Source organism: Equus quagga, chromosome 2 (genome assembly GCF_021613505.1).
Source record: "Equus quagga isolate Etosha38 chromosome 2, UCLA_HA_Equagga_1.0, whole genome shotgun sequence".
NCBI lineage: Eukaryota > Metazoa > Chordata > Mammalia > Perissodactyla > Equidae > Equus > Equus quagga.
Window position 1 is genome coordinate 37,812,523 of NC_060268.1, and position 12,947 is coordinate 37,825,469.

Below are 12,947 nucleotides of genomic sequence, written 5' to 3' on the forward strand. Positions count from 1 at the left end.
GAGTTCATGAGAGTCCTCCTGATGTAAACAGAGGCAAAGAGAAGACACTCTGAGCTGTGAGAGCTAGGGGAAAATGCTTCAGACTTGCTTGTGATGCAGGCCGTGGGTGAGGGCGTAGAACACTCCCCATAAGAGCAGGGGATCTTCGTGAGGCCTGTAACTCAACCAGCCTCTCGCGGGGGACTGGAAGGAGCTCACCGTCCTGGGAGGCTGGATAAACTTACAAATCATCCCTTGTTCCCTGAGAGTGTATTGACTCCAGTGAAGATGAGACTAGAAGAGAAGGTAAAGGAAAAGCTAGAAAACAAAGTAGACAGAGATCACACCAAATAGCTACTTCATTTATTCAACCAATTTTTACTGAGTCACTTCTGTGCGCCAGGGTACCATCCATAGAGTGCCCATGCGGGCTGGTTGTATTTTGCATACTCTTATCTTTAATTTTCTCAGCAACCCTTCAAGGTAGGTAGGTATTACTAGCCCCATTTTGCAGATAAGGAAACTGAGGCTTTTTGAGGTTAAAATTGACCAAGTTCGCCCAGCTAGCAGATGGCAGACCTAGGATTCAGATTCAGTCTGTCAGATGGCAAGGCCCATGTTTGTTCCACTCTCCCATGCTGCCTGTCCTCAGAACACATGCCTCCCTTGCAATGGGCTGTGCTCCCCTCTGCGAGGCGAGATGGACCCAGGACGGAGATGCCCTGCACCTCTTCTGCCTTCCTTGTTTTGAGGCCTTAGGTCAAGCTGTCGTCTCCCTACTGGCTCCCTACTGCCCTGTGTGCTGTCCCCTCTCAGTCCCTGCAGCTCTGTGCCCGGGTTCCTAATAGCTGCATCTCATGGAGAACTTCCCAACTGTGAGGAGTAGTCTTGTCTGTCGGTTGGAGGGAAGGGCATCCAAGAGGAAGGCTCCTGGCCAGGCCTTTAAACGGAGGAGGCAGGAAGAGATATACCAGCCTTCCCTGGCCCCAAGGTTTGTGGAGGGGTGTCTAACTATGCGCCCTCCTGCACTATAGCTGGTTCCATCCTAGAGCAGGAGGGTTGGCCACAGTAGCTGTGGGTCACTTATCCTGAAGAAGGCCTCCCTTTTGTTGAGAAAAGCTAAGTGATACTTGCCGTGCACGACAATCTTCCTCCAATGGAGACGCCCTGTGCCAGTCTCCACTCTCTCCAACCCCTAGTGACTCTCATGACATCCTTTCTCCTAACGTCCTCCTAGATGTTACCCCCAGTGACAGAAACCCTATTTCTCCCTAGCTCTTCTACCCAGCTTTCTCTCCTGCTTAGGTCCTGTTCTAAAGGCTGAGTCAGAGCTCTGCCCAAATCCTACATCCCCATCCCATAGTCAAACATGCCTTGGCATATACCCTTTAATGAAGGCACATCTGTACAGTTGGCAGCATTGGGGTTTGGGAGCAGTTTGTGAATCTTAGGATTCAAATTCTTTGTGTGCATGTGTGTATATGAGGAAGATTGGCCCTGAGCTAACATCTGTGTCAATCTTCCTCTACTTTGTATGTGGGATGCTGCCACAGCATGGCTTGGTGAGTGGTGTGTAGGTCCACGCCCAGGATCCAAACTGGCGAACACTGGGCCACTGAGGCACAGCTTGCAAACTTAACTACTACACCACCCGGCTGGCCCCATGAATTCAAATTCTTGATCACAACTATTTTTGGAGACATCTGAATTGAGGGGCTCTGCCTGAACCTGCTGTACCCCAGCCCCATCTTTTGGGAGTCATGGATTCCAGGGATGGTACCATGCTCCCAAGCTATATATGTGTGACAGGAAGGCAAGAGGAACACTTGGGCTTGGAATCTTTCACCCTGGCCTATTCATTTCTCACAGGGGTCTTCTTCCCATATGCACAGGAATGTTCCAAAGCCATTCCAAATCCTCTAATCAACCCCACACCGACCTCTTGCACCCCCCTTCACCTCACCCTATTCTCAACTAGCTTTCTCACTCCCCACCAAGGGAAGTTGGCACCACACACTCACTGGCCTCTCAAGCATCTTGCCAGGAGCCTCAGCTTCCCACCCAACTCTGAAGCCAGGAAGCTCCCACCCAGCAGGCGCGTGCCTCCACCATCCCCTACATAGCCAGCAACAGCCCTTAGAGTCTAGAGTCTGTCTTTGCCCCTAGCCCTCCATATATTCTAATCCAAACTCTTACTGCTCCAAGTGTGGTCCAGGAACTAGCAGTATAGGCAACAACCGTGGCAGGGCCAGAGAGGAGGGGAGCAGCGGAGGTCACCCCGGGAGATCCGGGCAAGGGCTTGGGGGCAAAGGGCACGCATGAGGAGAAAGAGAGGAGCACTTGCCTTGTGAGCAGAGGTGGATGCTTCCCTTTGGGCTCCTCCCGCCATCCCCAGCCCCTGTCGGGCACCTACAGCCAAAAACAGCTCCTGCTGCGCAGCCTGAATCTGCTGGATGACTGAGTCTCTTCCCTCCCTCTTGCTGGCAAAGTCCCCGTCGCCCACCAGCTGCATAGCTGGTAGTGGGTGCTCAGGAAATGTTTGTTGAATTGAGAGGAAGCCACAGCTTGTGCGGAGTCTGGATAATTCACCAGACGGGGGCCTCCGGGGAGGGGAGGAACGGAGACTAAGTAGGAAAGACAAGTCCTGATGTCGTACTTAGCTGGAGTCGCTCTTCTCTGTCTCTCGAGTCTGTGTCTGAGTCCTTGCTTCTGCATGATCATGGTGCAGGGAGGTGCTGAGGAAGAGGAAGTAGGAGACGGCAAGGAACGGCCCTGGGCGGCAGGGCTGCCCCCTTGTCCCCATTCAGGGTGCACTTGATGTTTGACCTGGGTGTAGGGGAGGAGGTTCCCTACTGTGTGAAGAGAAGGCTATCCCCTCCCCACCCAACCCCACCACATTTCAGCAGGAGGCCTTCCCAGGGACTCTCCCTTTTGCAGAGAAGACCTGAGCTCTGCTCCGCTGTCCCTAGCTCAGTCCCTGACAGCTGCATGGCCTCAGCCTCCTCTTCCAGAAAGAAAAGAGTCTGCCGGCTGATCCTGACATTCCCTTGGGTTGGCCATCCCTTGCATCTCGGGCTGTGAGTCACCTGGGTGCAAGGCAGGGGTGTGGGAAAGGGCCCAGGCCCAGGCTGGCCATGTCAGCTGCTGAGGCTGCCTGCACCTGAGGAACCGGAAGCCAGCAGCTGGAGAGGGAGGTCAGACCCTGGGGGTGACGGGAGCCGGGCAAGGTAGGTGCTGTGTGCTTCCAGGCCATGCTCTCTCACTATGGCAGGGATGCTTGTGTCGTGGGCAGCAGTAGGCCCAGGACGGGTCTCCCCAGCCTCAGAGACCAGGTGTGGCATGGGAATATACCAGGGGCTGTGCCTGCATGTGAAAACACACACGCGCACATGGATATGCACATAAGGTTCAGGGAGGGACAGCTACTTGCCCTCACAATGTCACTCCATCAGAAAATTTGCCAAACCACTCAGCCAGACTGCCACAGCCCCCAGCAACCAGATGCCCACCACACAGGAGACTCAGCTGTGTTCTTCTCTCCTCCTCTCCCCAGCCTGGCCCCCTGCCCCCAGGAGCTCTGCTCAGCATCTTCCCACAGGACCAGGACCCCCTGTCCTGCTCCTTACGCCTCCTGTGCCCCTTGCCCTTTGGCTGGTTCCTCTGGGGGGCCTGCTTCGGTGCGCCAGACCCTGCTGGGCCCCAGCCTTGCCAGACCTATCTTCTCTGGGTTCCAGGGGCCCTGCTCCTCTTTGTGGCTCAGAGGAAGTCTGGACTTCTGGCTTGGCCTGGGGGTCATCATGCCACCCCAGGGGCTGCTCAGAACCATCCGGTCTGGACACAGGGCTCTCCTGGGCGCCAGGCCTTAGATCGAGCACACACACGCTCTCCCCAGGCCCAGGGCTACTGGCCCCTCCTAGAGAGAGGTCAAGGGGAACCAAGTCAGTGTTTTGTGGAGAGCCAGGGACAGGACTGGCTGTGGAAGCTCCTGACTCTCCTTTCGGCCCCTCTGCGGATGCCGGGGCTGGGCTGGTTCCCGGGGTGCTTGTGGGTCTGCCCGGCTCCATCCTGCTCTGCGTCTGTGCATGTTCCTTCTCACTCAGGGTCTTTCTGGTGTTTTGGCTTCCCTGAAACAAGAGATTGGCCCTGCTGGCTGGTGAATTCAGGGAACATGTCCCTAGCCTCCCCCATCCTATGCCCAAGTACTCACCTCCTGACTCTCCAGCCCCTCCTTGTCCTCCTTCATTTCCCACCTGTAGGAACACAGCATGTGGCACGCCCTACTTCTCTGCACCCCACTTCACATCCCCTGCTCCATAGCCAGTGGTGCATGTTCCCTAGGGAGAAGCTAGAGCCCAAGGGTCTCAGAGGAGCATCAGAGCCAGAATGAGGCTCCAGGATGCTTCCCTTCCAGTGGACCTTGCTCCCCAAATCCAACCATTTCCTCTGAACACCACCCACCTTAGCCCCATCTCAGGTCCCCAGCTGTTGTTTATGGCCAAGCCTGCAGCACCTTGAGTTCTGTGGGGATTCCAGGCGTGTCCCTTCCTGCACTGCCTGGGAAAGGCGCCTGACTTCCCGGGGGAAGGTAACTGCTGTAATTACTGCTGGCCTCCCTGGGTACCGGGCTCTTGCTGCTGCTGCCTTTGCTGATGGCCTCTCCCCGCATCTCATTAACCTGCCACCAGGCAGCAGTCAACCAGGAGGCAGAGGCCCCGGGGTTGGGGGGGCGGGGGGCGGCTGGAGCAAGCACCTGGACTAGTCCTGGTCCTGACCTCCCAGGGGCAAGGGAGATGCAGGAAATCAGGGAGCCCAGATGCCTCCCCTGATCTTGCCACCTGCCACCAGTTACCTGCGGGCCCTGCCAGTCAGCCTCTCCATCCCCCGGGCTTTGCTGCGTGTGGCCGGCGCCAGCAAGGGTCTGCTGGGTTGTCCACCCCGAGAAGTACCACCTGCAAGAGATGGCCCCCAAATCAAGGAGAAAAGAAGGCCTTCGCAGCCCACTCCTTCACCAGCTCACAGGACCCTGCTGCTCCTTCTCTCCCAACTCACCTTTGCCATCAGGGGGCAATGATGGTGGCTGCAGCTTCCTGTGGCTCCTGGGACCTAAGTGGGGCAAAGGAAATGGGGAAAGGGTGGGGTGACAAAGGATCCAAGGCAGGAACACCAGTTCTTCCAGGACCAGGATGCTGTCAGTCCAGTTGTGGGTTTTCTGGCTCCCAAAAGGAGTCCTGGCCTGGGGGATCAGGAGGGCTGGGTCCCTGTGCTCGCTCAGCCACTCCTGGCCAGGTGACTGGCTGAGCCTCTCCAGCACCATATTGTGTGAAAGGAGGGGCCAGCAATTCACAGAGGTCTGTTCCTACTATGGGGGGGGGGGGGGGGGGGGGGGCTTTCACCCAGGAGGGACCACCACCTCAAAGGGACCCCAGGGCAGACTTCCTTGTGAGCCTCCTCCCCAGACCTTCTGGAGTCAGAACTCGGGGCAGGAGCTGTGGGTTTGGAGGGTGGGAATGGAGGTCATGATGCCCTCCTCTGATAGTGAGGGAGAGGAAGGAAGACATTCTTCCATGCTTCCTTCCGGCTCTGAAAATAAGTGGTAAACCAAGAGATAGAGAAAAGAGACAAAGACGAGGTGAGGTGAAAAAAGCCAAGGAGCGGAGTGGGGTGCGGTGGTGCTGGCTCACCCCTGTTGCTGCCTGCCCTGGCCAGGCCCTCTTCTCGAGGCTTGCTGGAGTCCTGTGGCCTGTAGAGACAGAGCGAGGGAGTCAGGCTGCTGGCACAGGGAGGACAAAGGCTATAGCAAGACCTACACCAACACCACCACCCCCGACGCCAGCCCCAGAACTGAGGGCCACAGGGAGACAGTGGGCCAAGAAAGATGGGGGACCCAGGGCCCACACAGAGCTCTGAGCCCAGGGCCCAGCCAGAGGACCCACACAGACCCTCACCACCCTGGGGAGGGTCCCAGCAGCCCTCCAAGAAGCACCCACAGTTAGTCCAACCCCAAGCCCCACAAGCATGTCAGCCCAACAAGCTGCCCAGCCCTGCCACCCACGTGGGCTTGGCCTTGTCCAGGTCCCATGGGCGGCGCCAGTCACCCTGTGCATCTCTGTGCCGGGCGAGGCGGGCCAGGTCAATCTGTTCCCGCTCCTGTTTCCACTGGGCATAGTCCCAGCCCACCTCTGGGGATCCCCCCACTGGCCGACGGGGAGCTGGGCCTGGGACCAGGCCTGGATTCCGGGGCTCCCGAGCACCCTGCAAGGACAAGACACTCAACACCATGGGGTAGAAGCCGAAAGAGCCCTGGGCTTGGAATGGAGATCCAGAGAGTCTACTAACCCTGTCCTCTCTCAAGGTTTCGACGTCCCCATCTAAAAATTAGATCCATTCCATCTCTAACATGCTGTTTGCCACAAGCACGGTTTCCATCCTTTTGTTAGCTGTGTCTTTTGGGCAAGTTACTTAACCTCTCTGTGTATCATTTCCTCATCTGTAAAATGGGGATAATAATAGCACCTCTTCATGGGATTGTGGCAGGGGTGTGTGGACAGGCCCAGGGTGGAAAGGATCCAAGCAGCTGTGAGCAAGAGCCAGGACTAGGGGCTGCTGCCACCTAGAGGTCACACCTGGCGCATGGCCAGTCCCCGACACCGGCCTGGCCCTTGCCAAGGTCCCCGCCTGCTTTCCACCAGAGGTTGAGGTAGGGTAAGGGGCTGGGTCACATCTCTGGCCCACCCAACGGGGAGACTGGCCCATGGAAGGAAGAAGGGGTGGGAATTCTTGCAGGTGCTGCCTGGGCCATTTCTCCACAGATGGGGCACATATGTGACTCAGCTTCTCGGCCTCCTCCAAATGGGGAGCACCACATTTATGTCCCCATGCCCTCTTGAAGATGTACCTTCCGTGCAGAATCTGAGCTGCCAGCCATCTGCATGGAGGGGCTCCGGCCCAAGCCCCCTCCAGGTGACCCTTCCGTCCCCTGGTTCCTCACTTTGGTGAGCTTCTCGCTAACGATCCGCTTGGCCTGGGGGAGATGAGGATGGGCAGTGTGGCAGTGCAGAGCAAGAAGAGGCTGCCCACCTCGTGCCTGGGCTTCCCCCACCCACCCAGCTCACCTCAGCTTTGTTTTCCATGGTCACAGCCAGCTCCACCTGCTCCCCCAAGCAGAAAGTACCGGCGTGGTCCTCCACTTCCTCATCCTCAAGCATCTCCTTGGCTGCTCTGGATCCCAGAGTGCTCCTTGCCCAGTTCTGGCTGACGACCCGCTTCTCCTGCAGAATGAGGTGCTGTGTCCTCAGGCCACAGCAGCAGTGCTGGGCAGGAGCTGGGGGCTGGGTCCTTCGAGTGGCTCCCCAGGCCGGGCTCCCGCCTTGGCCATCCCTGGAATGCCCACAGAGGAGCTGACTCCACGGGGCGTTCACATGCCAGTGGCATTAGATTATCCAGGGCCTGGGGCCACTTAGGGGCCCAAGATGCCACAGTGGCCCTGTCATCTCTGAGCTGGGAAATCCAGAGCACTCTGACAATGAGGCTTTGTCCCTCAGACGCTGTTCCTGGCATTCAGCCCCAACTTCTCTGTCCCCCTGGGGTTTGGGGTTTGGAGCAGCCTGTGCTTTGGGGCATAGGTGCAGGGCTGTGGGGCTGGAAAAATGTATGAGGAGGCTTTTATTTGGCGGCCTTTCAGCTGTGACCCTTTGGGGATAGGGTGACAACAGTGGCCTGGGCTGCATGGGGTTGGGAGTGGTGGGTGCGCCCCAGGACTGTAAGTGGGAGAAGCAGAGGAGCAGTGACAGCTGCTCCCCACCCCCGACACAGGCTGGGCCTCCACCTCCTTTCCACCCCACCCTGTCTCCCGGGTGGGGCTTACACCAGGAATTTGGCTGATGGTGACAGTGAGGCCATCAGGTCGGAGGAGCTCTGGTGTGGTCACAGCCATGCCCCCCTGCTCTGCCTGCCGACGGTCTTCCTGGATCTCCTGTGGGAGGGCCCGGGGTCAGCACAGGCCATGGCCCCCCAGACGCACAGAGACACAGACGCCGACAGGCCTACACAGAGAGACACCAGTGGGACACCAGGGGGAAGACCATCACATCACAGAGACCCCAAGACCCTCACAGAGCCTTTGAGATGGACCACACCCGCCCTAACCCTGGCCCCAGGCCCAGAGCCTGCAGGGAGAGACCACCATGCAGAGGTCTGCGGGCCAGACAGGGAGTGCCAACCCAGTGAGTCCTCCAGGCCCCGTCACAGCCCACTGACCTGGTACCTGCGTAGCAAGGCCTGGTTCTTCTTGCGAAGGGCAACTATCCTCCGATCCAGCTCTGCGTCCTTCTCTTCCTGCCTGCCCATTGGGGACTCGGCCCCCCGAGGCCCCTGCAGAGGGCAGGAGGCCCCAGCTCCTGACTGCTGGGCCCATCCCTTACCAGTTCCGCAGCTTTCCCATTCACCCACCCAACCATATTCTTACCACCCAAGGAGCAAACCCCAGACCCAGAGCTAGGCTCAAACAGAAGGACGACGGTCACTCGGGGAGATGGCACATTGAAAGCCCCAGGCCCCCACCTCACTAGGCCTGCCTGCCCATCTCTCTGCCCCCTCAGGGCTCGGGTCAGGGCCTCATACCCCGGCCCACAGCTCCCAGCAGAGAGTTGCCCCTCCCCCCGGCTCTCCGGGGAGCAACACTGCCGAGCTGAGCCTGGAATGGGAGTTATAAATGGCTCTGGCAGCGGAACCTGCCGTGACTGGGAAGTTGCCAGGGGATTCAGGAGATCGAGGGGGGAGCTGTTTGGCTCCCAGGCCCAGAACCACAGGGAAAAGAGAGGCCTCTGCTCCGTCCTGGGCTCCCAGGCCCTGGACCCCACTCCTCAGGCCTGTGCCCAGCTTGTGGGAAAGAGTCGCTCCCAGGGGCCCAGCCTCTCCAGGCCATGAGCTGCTGGCAATCAGGGCAGGAGAGAGCCAACTCCATGAGCAGGCCCAGCGGGGAAACCACCTGGGCCAGCCATGCCTCTGCACCGAGATCCCCAGGTCCCTCTCTGGCTGCAGGGCCTCTGTTGTGGCCAATGCCCCTGTCCAGCCCCCCGCACCTCCCCCACCCGCCTAAGCACAGCCCTCTTCCTCCCAGGCCCAGCTGTCCCCAGCTGCCCCCAGAGTGTGGCTGCCAGTGTCCAAGCCCCCTCCCACCCCCAAGAAGCCCCCCGTCAAAGGCGAAGTGCCACTCACAGCAGAGTGCATGGTAACAGCAGGCACTGAGAGAATTCCAGAGCAGCCCCGGGGGAACCAGAGCAGGAGGGAAGCCGGAGCCACGGGAGCCGGGCCTCTGCCGGCCTCTCCCTGCCGGCTTTGCTGCTCAGCACACGAGATCATGTTGTGATTACAAAAGACTCCTCTGGGCTCCCAGCCAGGAACGCCGCGGCCACTGCCCCCACCCATCCACTTTCAGAGGGCGAGGACCAGGGCACTGGCAGCCAGCTGGCCCTGCCCAGCACCTCTCTGTGCCCTGCCCCAGTGTCCCCAGGCAGACTGGCAGAGACTTCTCCCCAGTGGGTTGAGCCCACACAGGGGGCCTGGCTGCCCCAGGCCCTGCCTTCTCCCAGACCGTGTCTCCCAGCAGGATCCCACGCTGGGCCTGCCTGCAGGAGGACAGGCAGCCAGCGTCGGCTCCCGTCCCTCCCATTAGTAGAGAAAGGCCTATAGGACACAGCCCAGTCCACTGGGCTCCCTGTCTGAGGGCCCCCCGCTCCTCAAATGAGCCTCTCCTCACTCTCCTGTCAGCGCTGGTTTAAGTAATTTGAAGGGATCAAGAAGCTCACCTCCCCTAAACCACCGAGTACTACCGCATTCCTAAAATAACACTATTAGTCATTCATTCCTTTAGGTTGAACACTGTCTACCCTGTACTTTAAAGTACTGTCCCTCCCGGGAGGCTCAGCTGTTCGGGTCTCCCCTTGGCGTGGGGATCTGGGCCTTCCTTCAGGGCCCGTGCCCCTACAGCTCAGAGCTGGCCAACAGCCTTCCTTCCTCCGGCTCCTGAGTCTGGGCCCTTCCCAGCCTTGCTCTCCAGAGCGGCCCCTTTCAGCCTCTCCAACCCCGAGAAAGGAAGCAGGCTTTCTCGGGAAAGCCTCTCCCCAAATCTTCCTGGGACAGCTGAGGCTGCTGTCTCTGCCTGGGGGAGCAGCTTGCCAGGCAATCCCACCCTTAGAACCTCTGGGGCTTAGGGGGTGCTGGGGTGGGGTGGGCTCTGTATCAGGAGCAACTGAGCTCTATTTCAGTAGTAACAAGGCCCCACCTCCAGGCCAGAGGTCCCGGCATTCCCCACATCCCTGGTTGACCAGGCCTCAATTTCCCTAATCCCATGCCACAACTTGCCCCCTTCTGTTTCAGGAGCAAAAAGCCTCGCTGCCCTCTCTCTCCTCCCCAGACCAGCCCAGGCAGCCAGAAGTCCAACCTCTTGACCTATCCGCTTGAACTATCCTTTCCTGTCAGCCCTCCCCTCCCCACCACACTTAGCCTCTTTCCCAGCCAGGCCTTCACATAGTACTCCTGACCCCACACCCGATCTCCACCACCCCAGAGTTCCCATCCTGCTTGAAAATGCCACTGCGCTCTCTCTTCCTTTCCTGCCGGATGTTCCCACTGAGTCAGACTCGTCTACTTTCCCAGCAACAGTGACGCACCCAGGCTCCTCACCCTGGGCCTCCCTTTCTCTCCCTCACACACTAGCTCCTTCTCCCACCCTCTCCACGTGCCGCCCCACACAGGCTGTGAGTTCCCCTCTAACCTCCAAGGGCCAGGGGCAGGGCCCTGGTGGGATGGCATGGAGCTTCCCATGCCCTGGCCCACACCAAGTTGTTGGAGCTGAGAGGTACACAGAGCACCAGCCTGGGATGGGGAGATGCAGCTGGGACCTCATGTTCTCTGTCGTCTTTGGAACCCAGGCCCCCAGACCAGGTCGAGGAAGAGGGGCGTAGACAGAGGAGGCTGCAGGGGCGAGGCAAGGTCTGCCCTTCCCCTGGTTCCCATTCCGAGCCAGGACAGCAGCAGGGGAGCAGCAGGCACAGGTAGCAACCAGCCATCCTATAGGGAGGTGACCCAGCTCTTCCGGGTAGACTTGCAGAAAAACTCCCTTAACCTTGTCACAGAGGCCTCCTGGCCCATCAGGCTGGAGGCCTACATGCCCAGTTCAAGCCAACAGTCAGCAAGCCAACACAGTTGCCGGCCCTGTTGCTTCCCAGTGTTCCTCACACAATATGTCATGCCTCGGAGCAGCCTCCATGTTCTCCTATTTCCTCCAGAGTCTGTGGTTTACCTTTCTGCACCCCCCATTGGACAGAGGCTCTCTGAGGGCAGGAATGGTGTGCCAAGTGCCTCTAGATCCCCAGGGCCTGCCACAGTGCCCTTGCAAACTACAGCCGCTCCCTCAGTGCTTGCAGAATGAATACATGAGTGAATAACCCATGCTATCCTGTGCATAGCTGTGGGTATCCTATGCATAGCCTGTGACTGCCTTTCTCTCCACTCAGAACACACACAGCCCTGACTGAGGCGATGAGTGGTAAAGGCCCCTAGAGTGAAACCCCATCCCCTGACCTGGAGAGGAGTTCCCCCAGGCAGGAGGACGACCAGCAAGATGCTCCCCACACCGTGAGACTCTCTGTTACTCCATGCTACCACTAGGGGGCAGCAGAGTTACAAGGCCTGGTTTGGGGCGTGCTCTTCCCCTTCTTGACCCCTGCTCCCCAGCTCCTCTCCGGAATCCCCACCTCCCAACTCCACCCGACTAGAGAAGCTGCCAGGTTATGGACGCCTTATTTTATTGATGAGGAGGCCCAGAGAGGTGGCGCCATCTGCCCAGGCTACACAGCCTGTTTGCGGCAGAGATGAGACAGCAGCCAGGGCGCCTGCTCTTTCCCCGGCTGCCCCAACAACAACGCTGTGTCTGCTGATACTTCACTCTGTGCCCTCCCTCCCTCCGCCCAGGGATGGGCCGTTTGTCCCAGCGCCTCGGCCACAGATCCAGGTCACATCTCTTCCCTGGCTGGTTCCCCACCCTCTCAGGCGGCCGCCCAGCTGGGCCACGGCCCCACATCTGGGATGGCCGAAGCACCCAGATCCAGAGCCAGCGTCGAGGACAAGATAGCTGCGAGTCTGGGGATTCTCATTGAGGAGGAAAGAGGAGGGAGCCCTGCAGCGATGAAAGACCTTCTGGACCACACACGGAGACTGGGGTCACAGAGCCCCCAGAGACCTCACCCCTGGAGCCTGCACTGCTCAGACCTCCTTCACTGTTGCCAGAACGGCTGTCCCTGCTGATGGCTGATCAATAAAATATAAGCGCTCCAGCCCTTGCCCTGCTCCTCAACCTTGTCACGAGATGAGGCAGAGCAGAATGGTGCATTCCAAATTAACTTCACCCCTCATTGGCTGTGTGACTCTAGGTAAGTGCCTTATCTCGCTGGTCCTCATCTGTAAAATGAGATGTACCTACTGTACCGAGTCATAGGCAGGTGAATTGAAATAACATGGTAACATTGTATCTGGAACAAGGTGTGACCCAAAGTAAAGCTCAGAGTCGTTTTCCTCTTGCCTCAGGTGACTGTGATAGCCACCTTCCAGATGCTACCACCACAACATCCTTCAAGGGGCCCCAAAGGCTGCCTCCCACCAGCCCGCTGGGGCCTGAACACGTCGAAGACCTCTCGGGTATGGGGACCATTTGTGACCTGGTGGGGGAGATGGCACCCCCTCAGCATCCTCTGTGCTTCCCTTCATGTTGTCCTCTCCCCAGCAAATCCCACAAGGCCAGGCTCCTGCCCCAGCCCCTCCAGGGAGTCCTTCCCACCTGCTCCCCTCCCCCGGGCCCTGTCCCCTCTGAAGCCCCAGGCTCTGGCTGCCATCTCTCTCTAGCTATCCTGGAAGCAGTCCCTGTGCTACACCTGCCTCTGGATGCCTCCAGGCCCAGTTCCAGGCTCACA

The 12,947-nt window shown here is 58.9% G+C and overlaps 1 protein-coding gene across 5 annotated transcripts; it reads right to left on the minus strand.

The window, feature by feature from the left end:
• Positions 1–325: 325 nt before the first annotated feature.
• On the minus strand, positions 326–9,321 carry CCDC9B (coiled-coil domain containing 9B). Of its 5 annotated transcripts, none has more exons than XM_046654881.1 (11): positions 9,196–9,321; positions 8,236–8,349; positions 7,844–7,951; positions 7,092–7,247; positions 6,875–7,000; positions 6,032–6,231; positions 5,661–5,719; positions 5,029–5,082; positions 4,829–4,928; positions 4,187–4,229; positions 326–4,103 (listed from the first exon to the last, which is right to left on the minus strand). In XM_046654881.1, exons 1-11 carry the CDS (start codon positions 9,205–9,207, stop codon positions 3,561–3,563), a joined length of 1,515 nt encoding a protein of 504 aa, XP_046510837.1. In that variant the 5' UTR covers positions 9,208–9,321; the 3' UTR covers positions 326–3,560. The 5 variants fall into 5 exon arrangements, with proteins under 5 accessions (XP_046510837.1, XP_046510838.1, XP_046510839.1 ...); XM_046654882.1 differs by lacking the exon at positions 9,196–9,321 and adding an exon at positions 8,539–9,015; XM_046654886.1 differs by having other exon boundaries at positions 3,928–4,122.
• Between the last annotated feature and the right edge of the window lie 3,626 nt (positions 9,322–12,947).

Bases quoted from the DNA above. Each gene is read 5' to 3' on its own strand.
- CCDC9B (XM_046654881.1), bottom strand. The intron at 7,952-8,235 runs GTCAGTGGGCTG...GCCCTCCCACAG, and splicing joins CCTTGCTACGCAGGTACCAG to GAGATCCAGGAAGACCGTCG. The intron at 4,230-4,828 runs GTAACTGGTGGC...GTGTTCCTACAG, and splicing joins CTGACTGGCAGGGCCCGCAG to GTGGGAAATGAAGGAGGACA.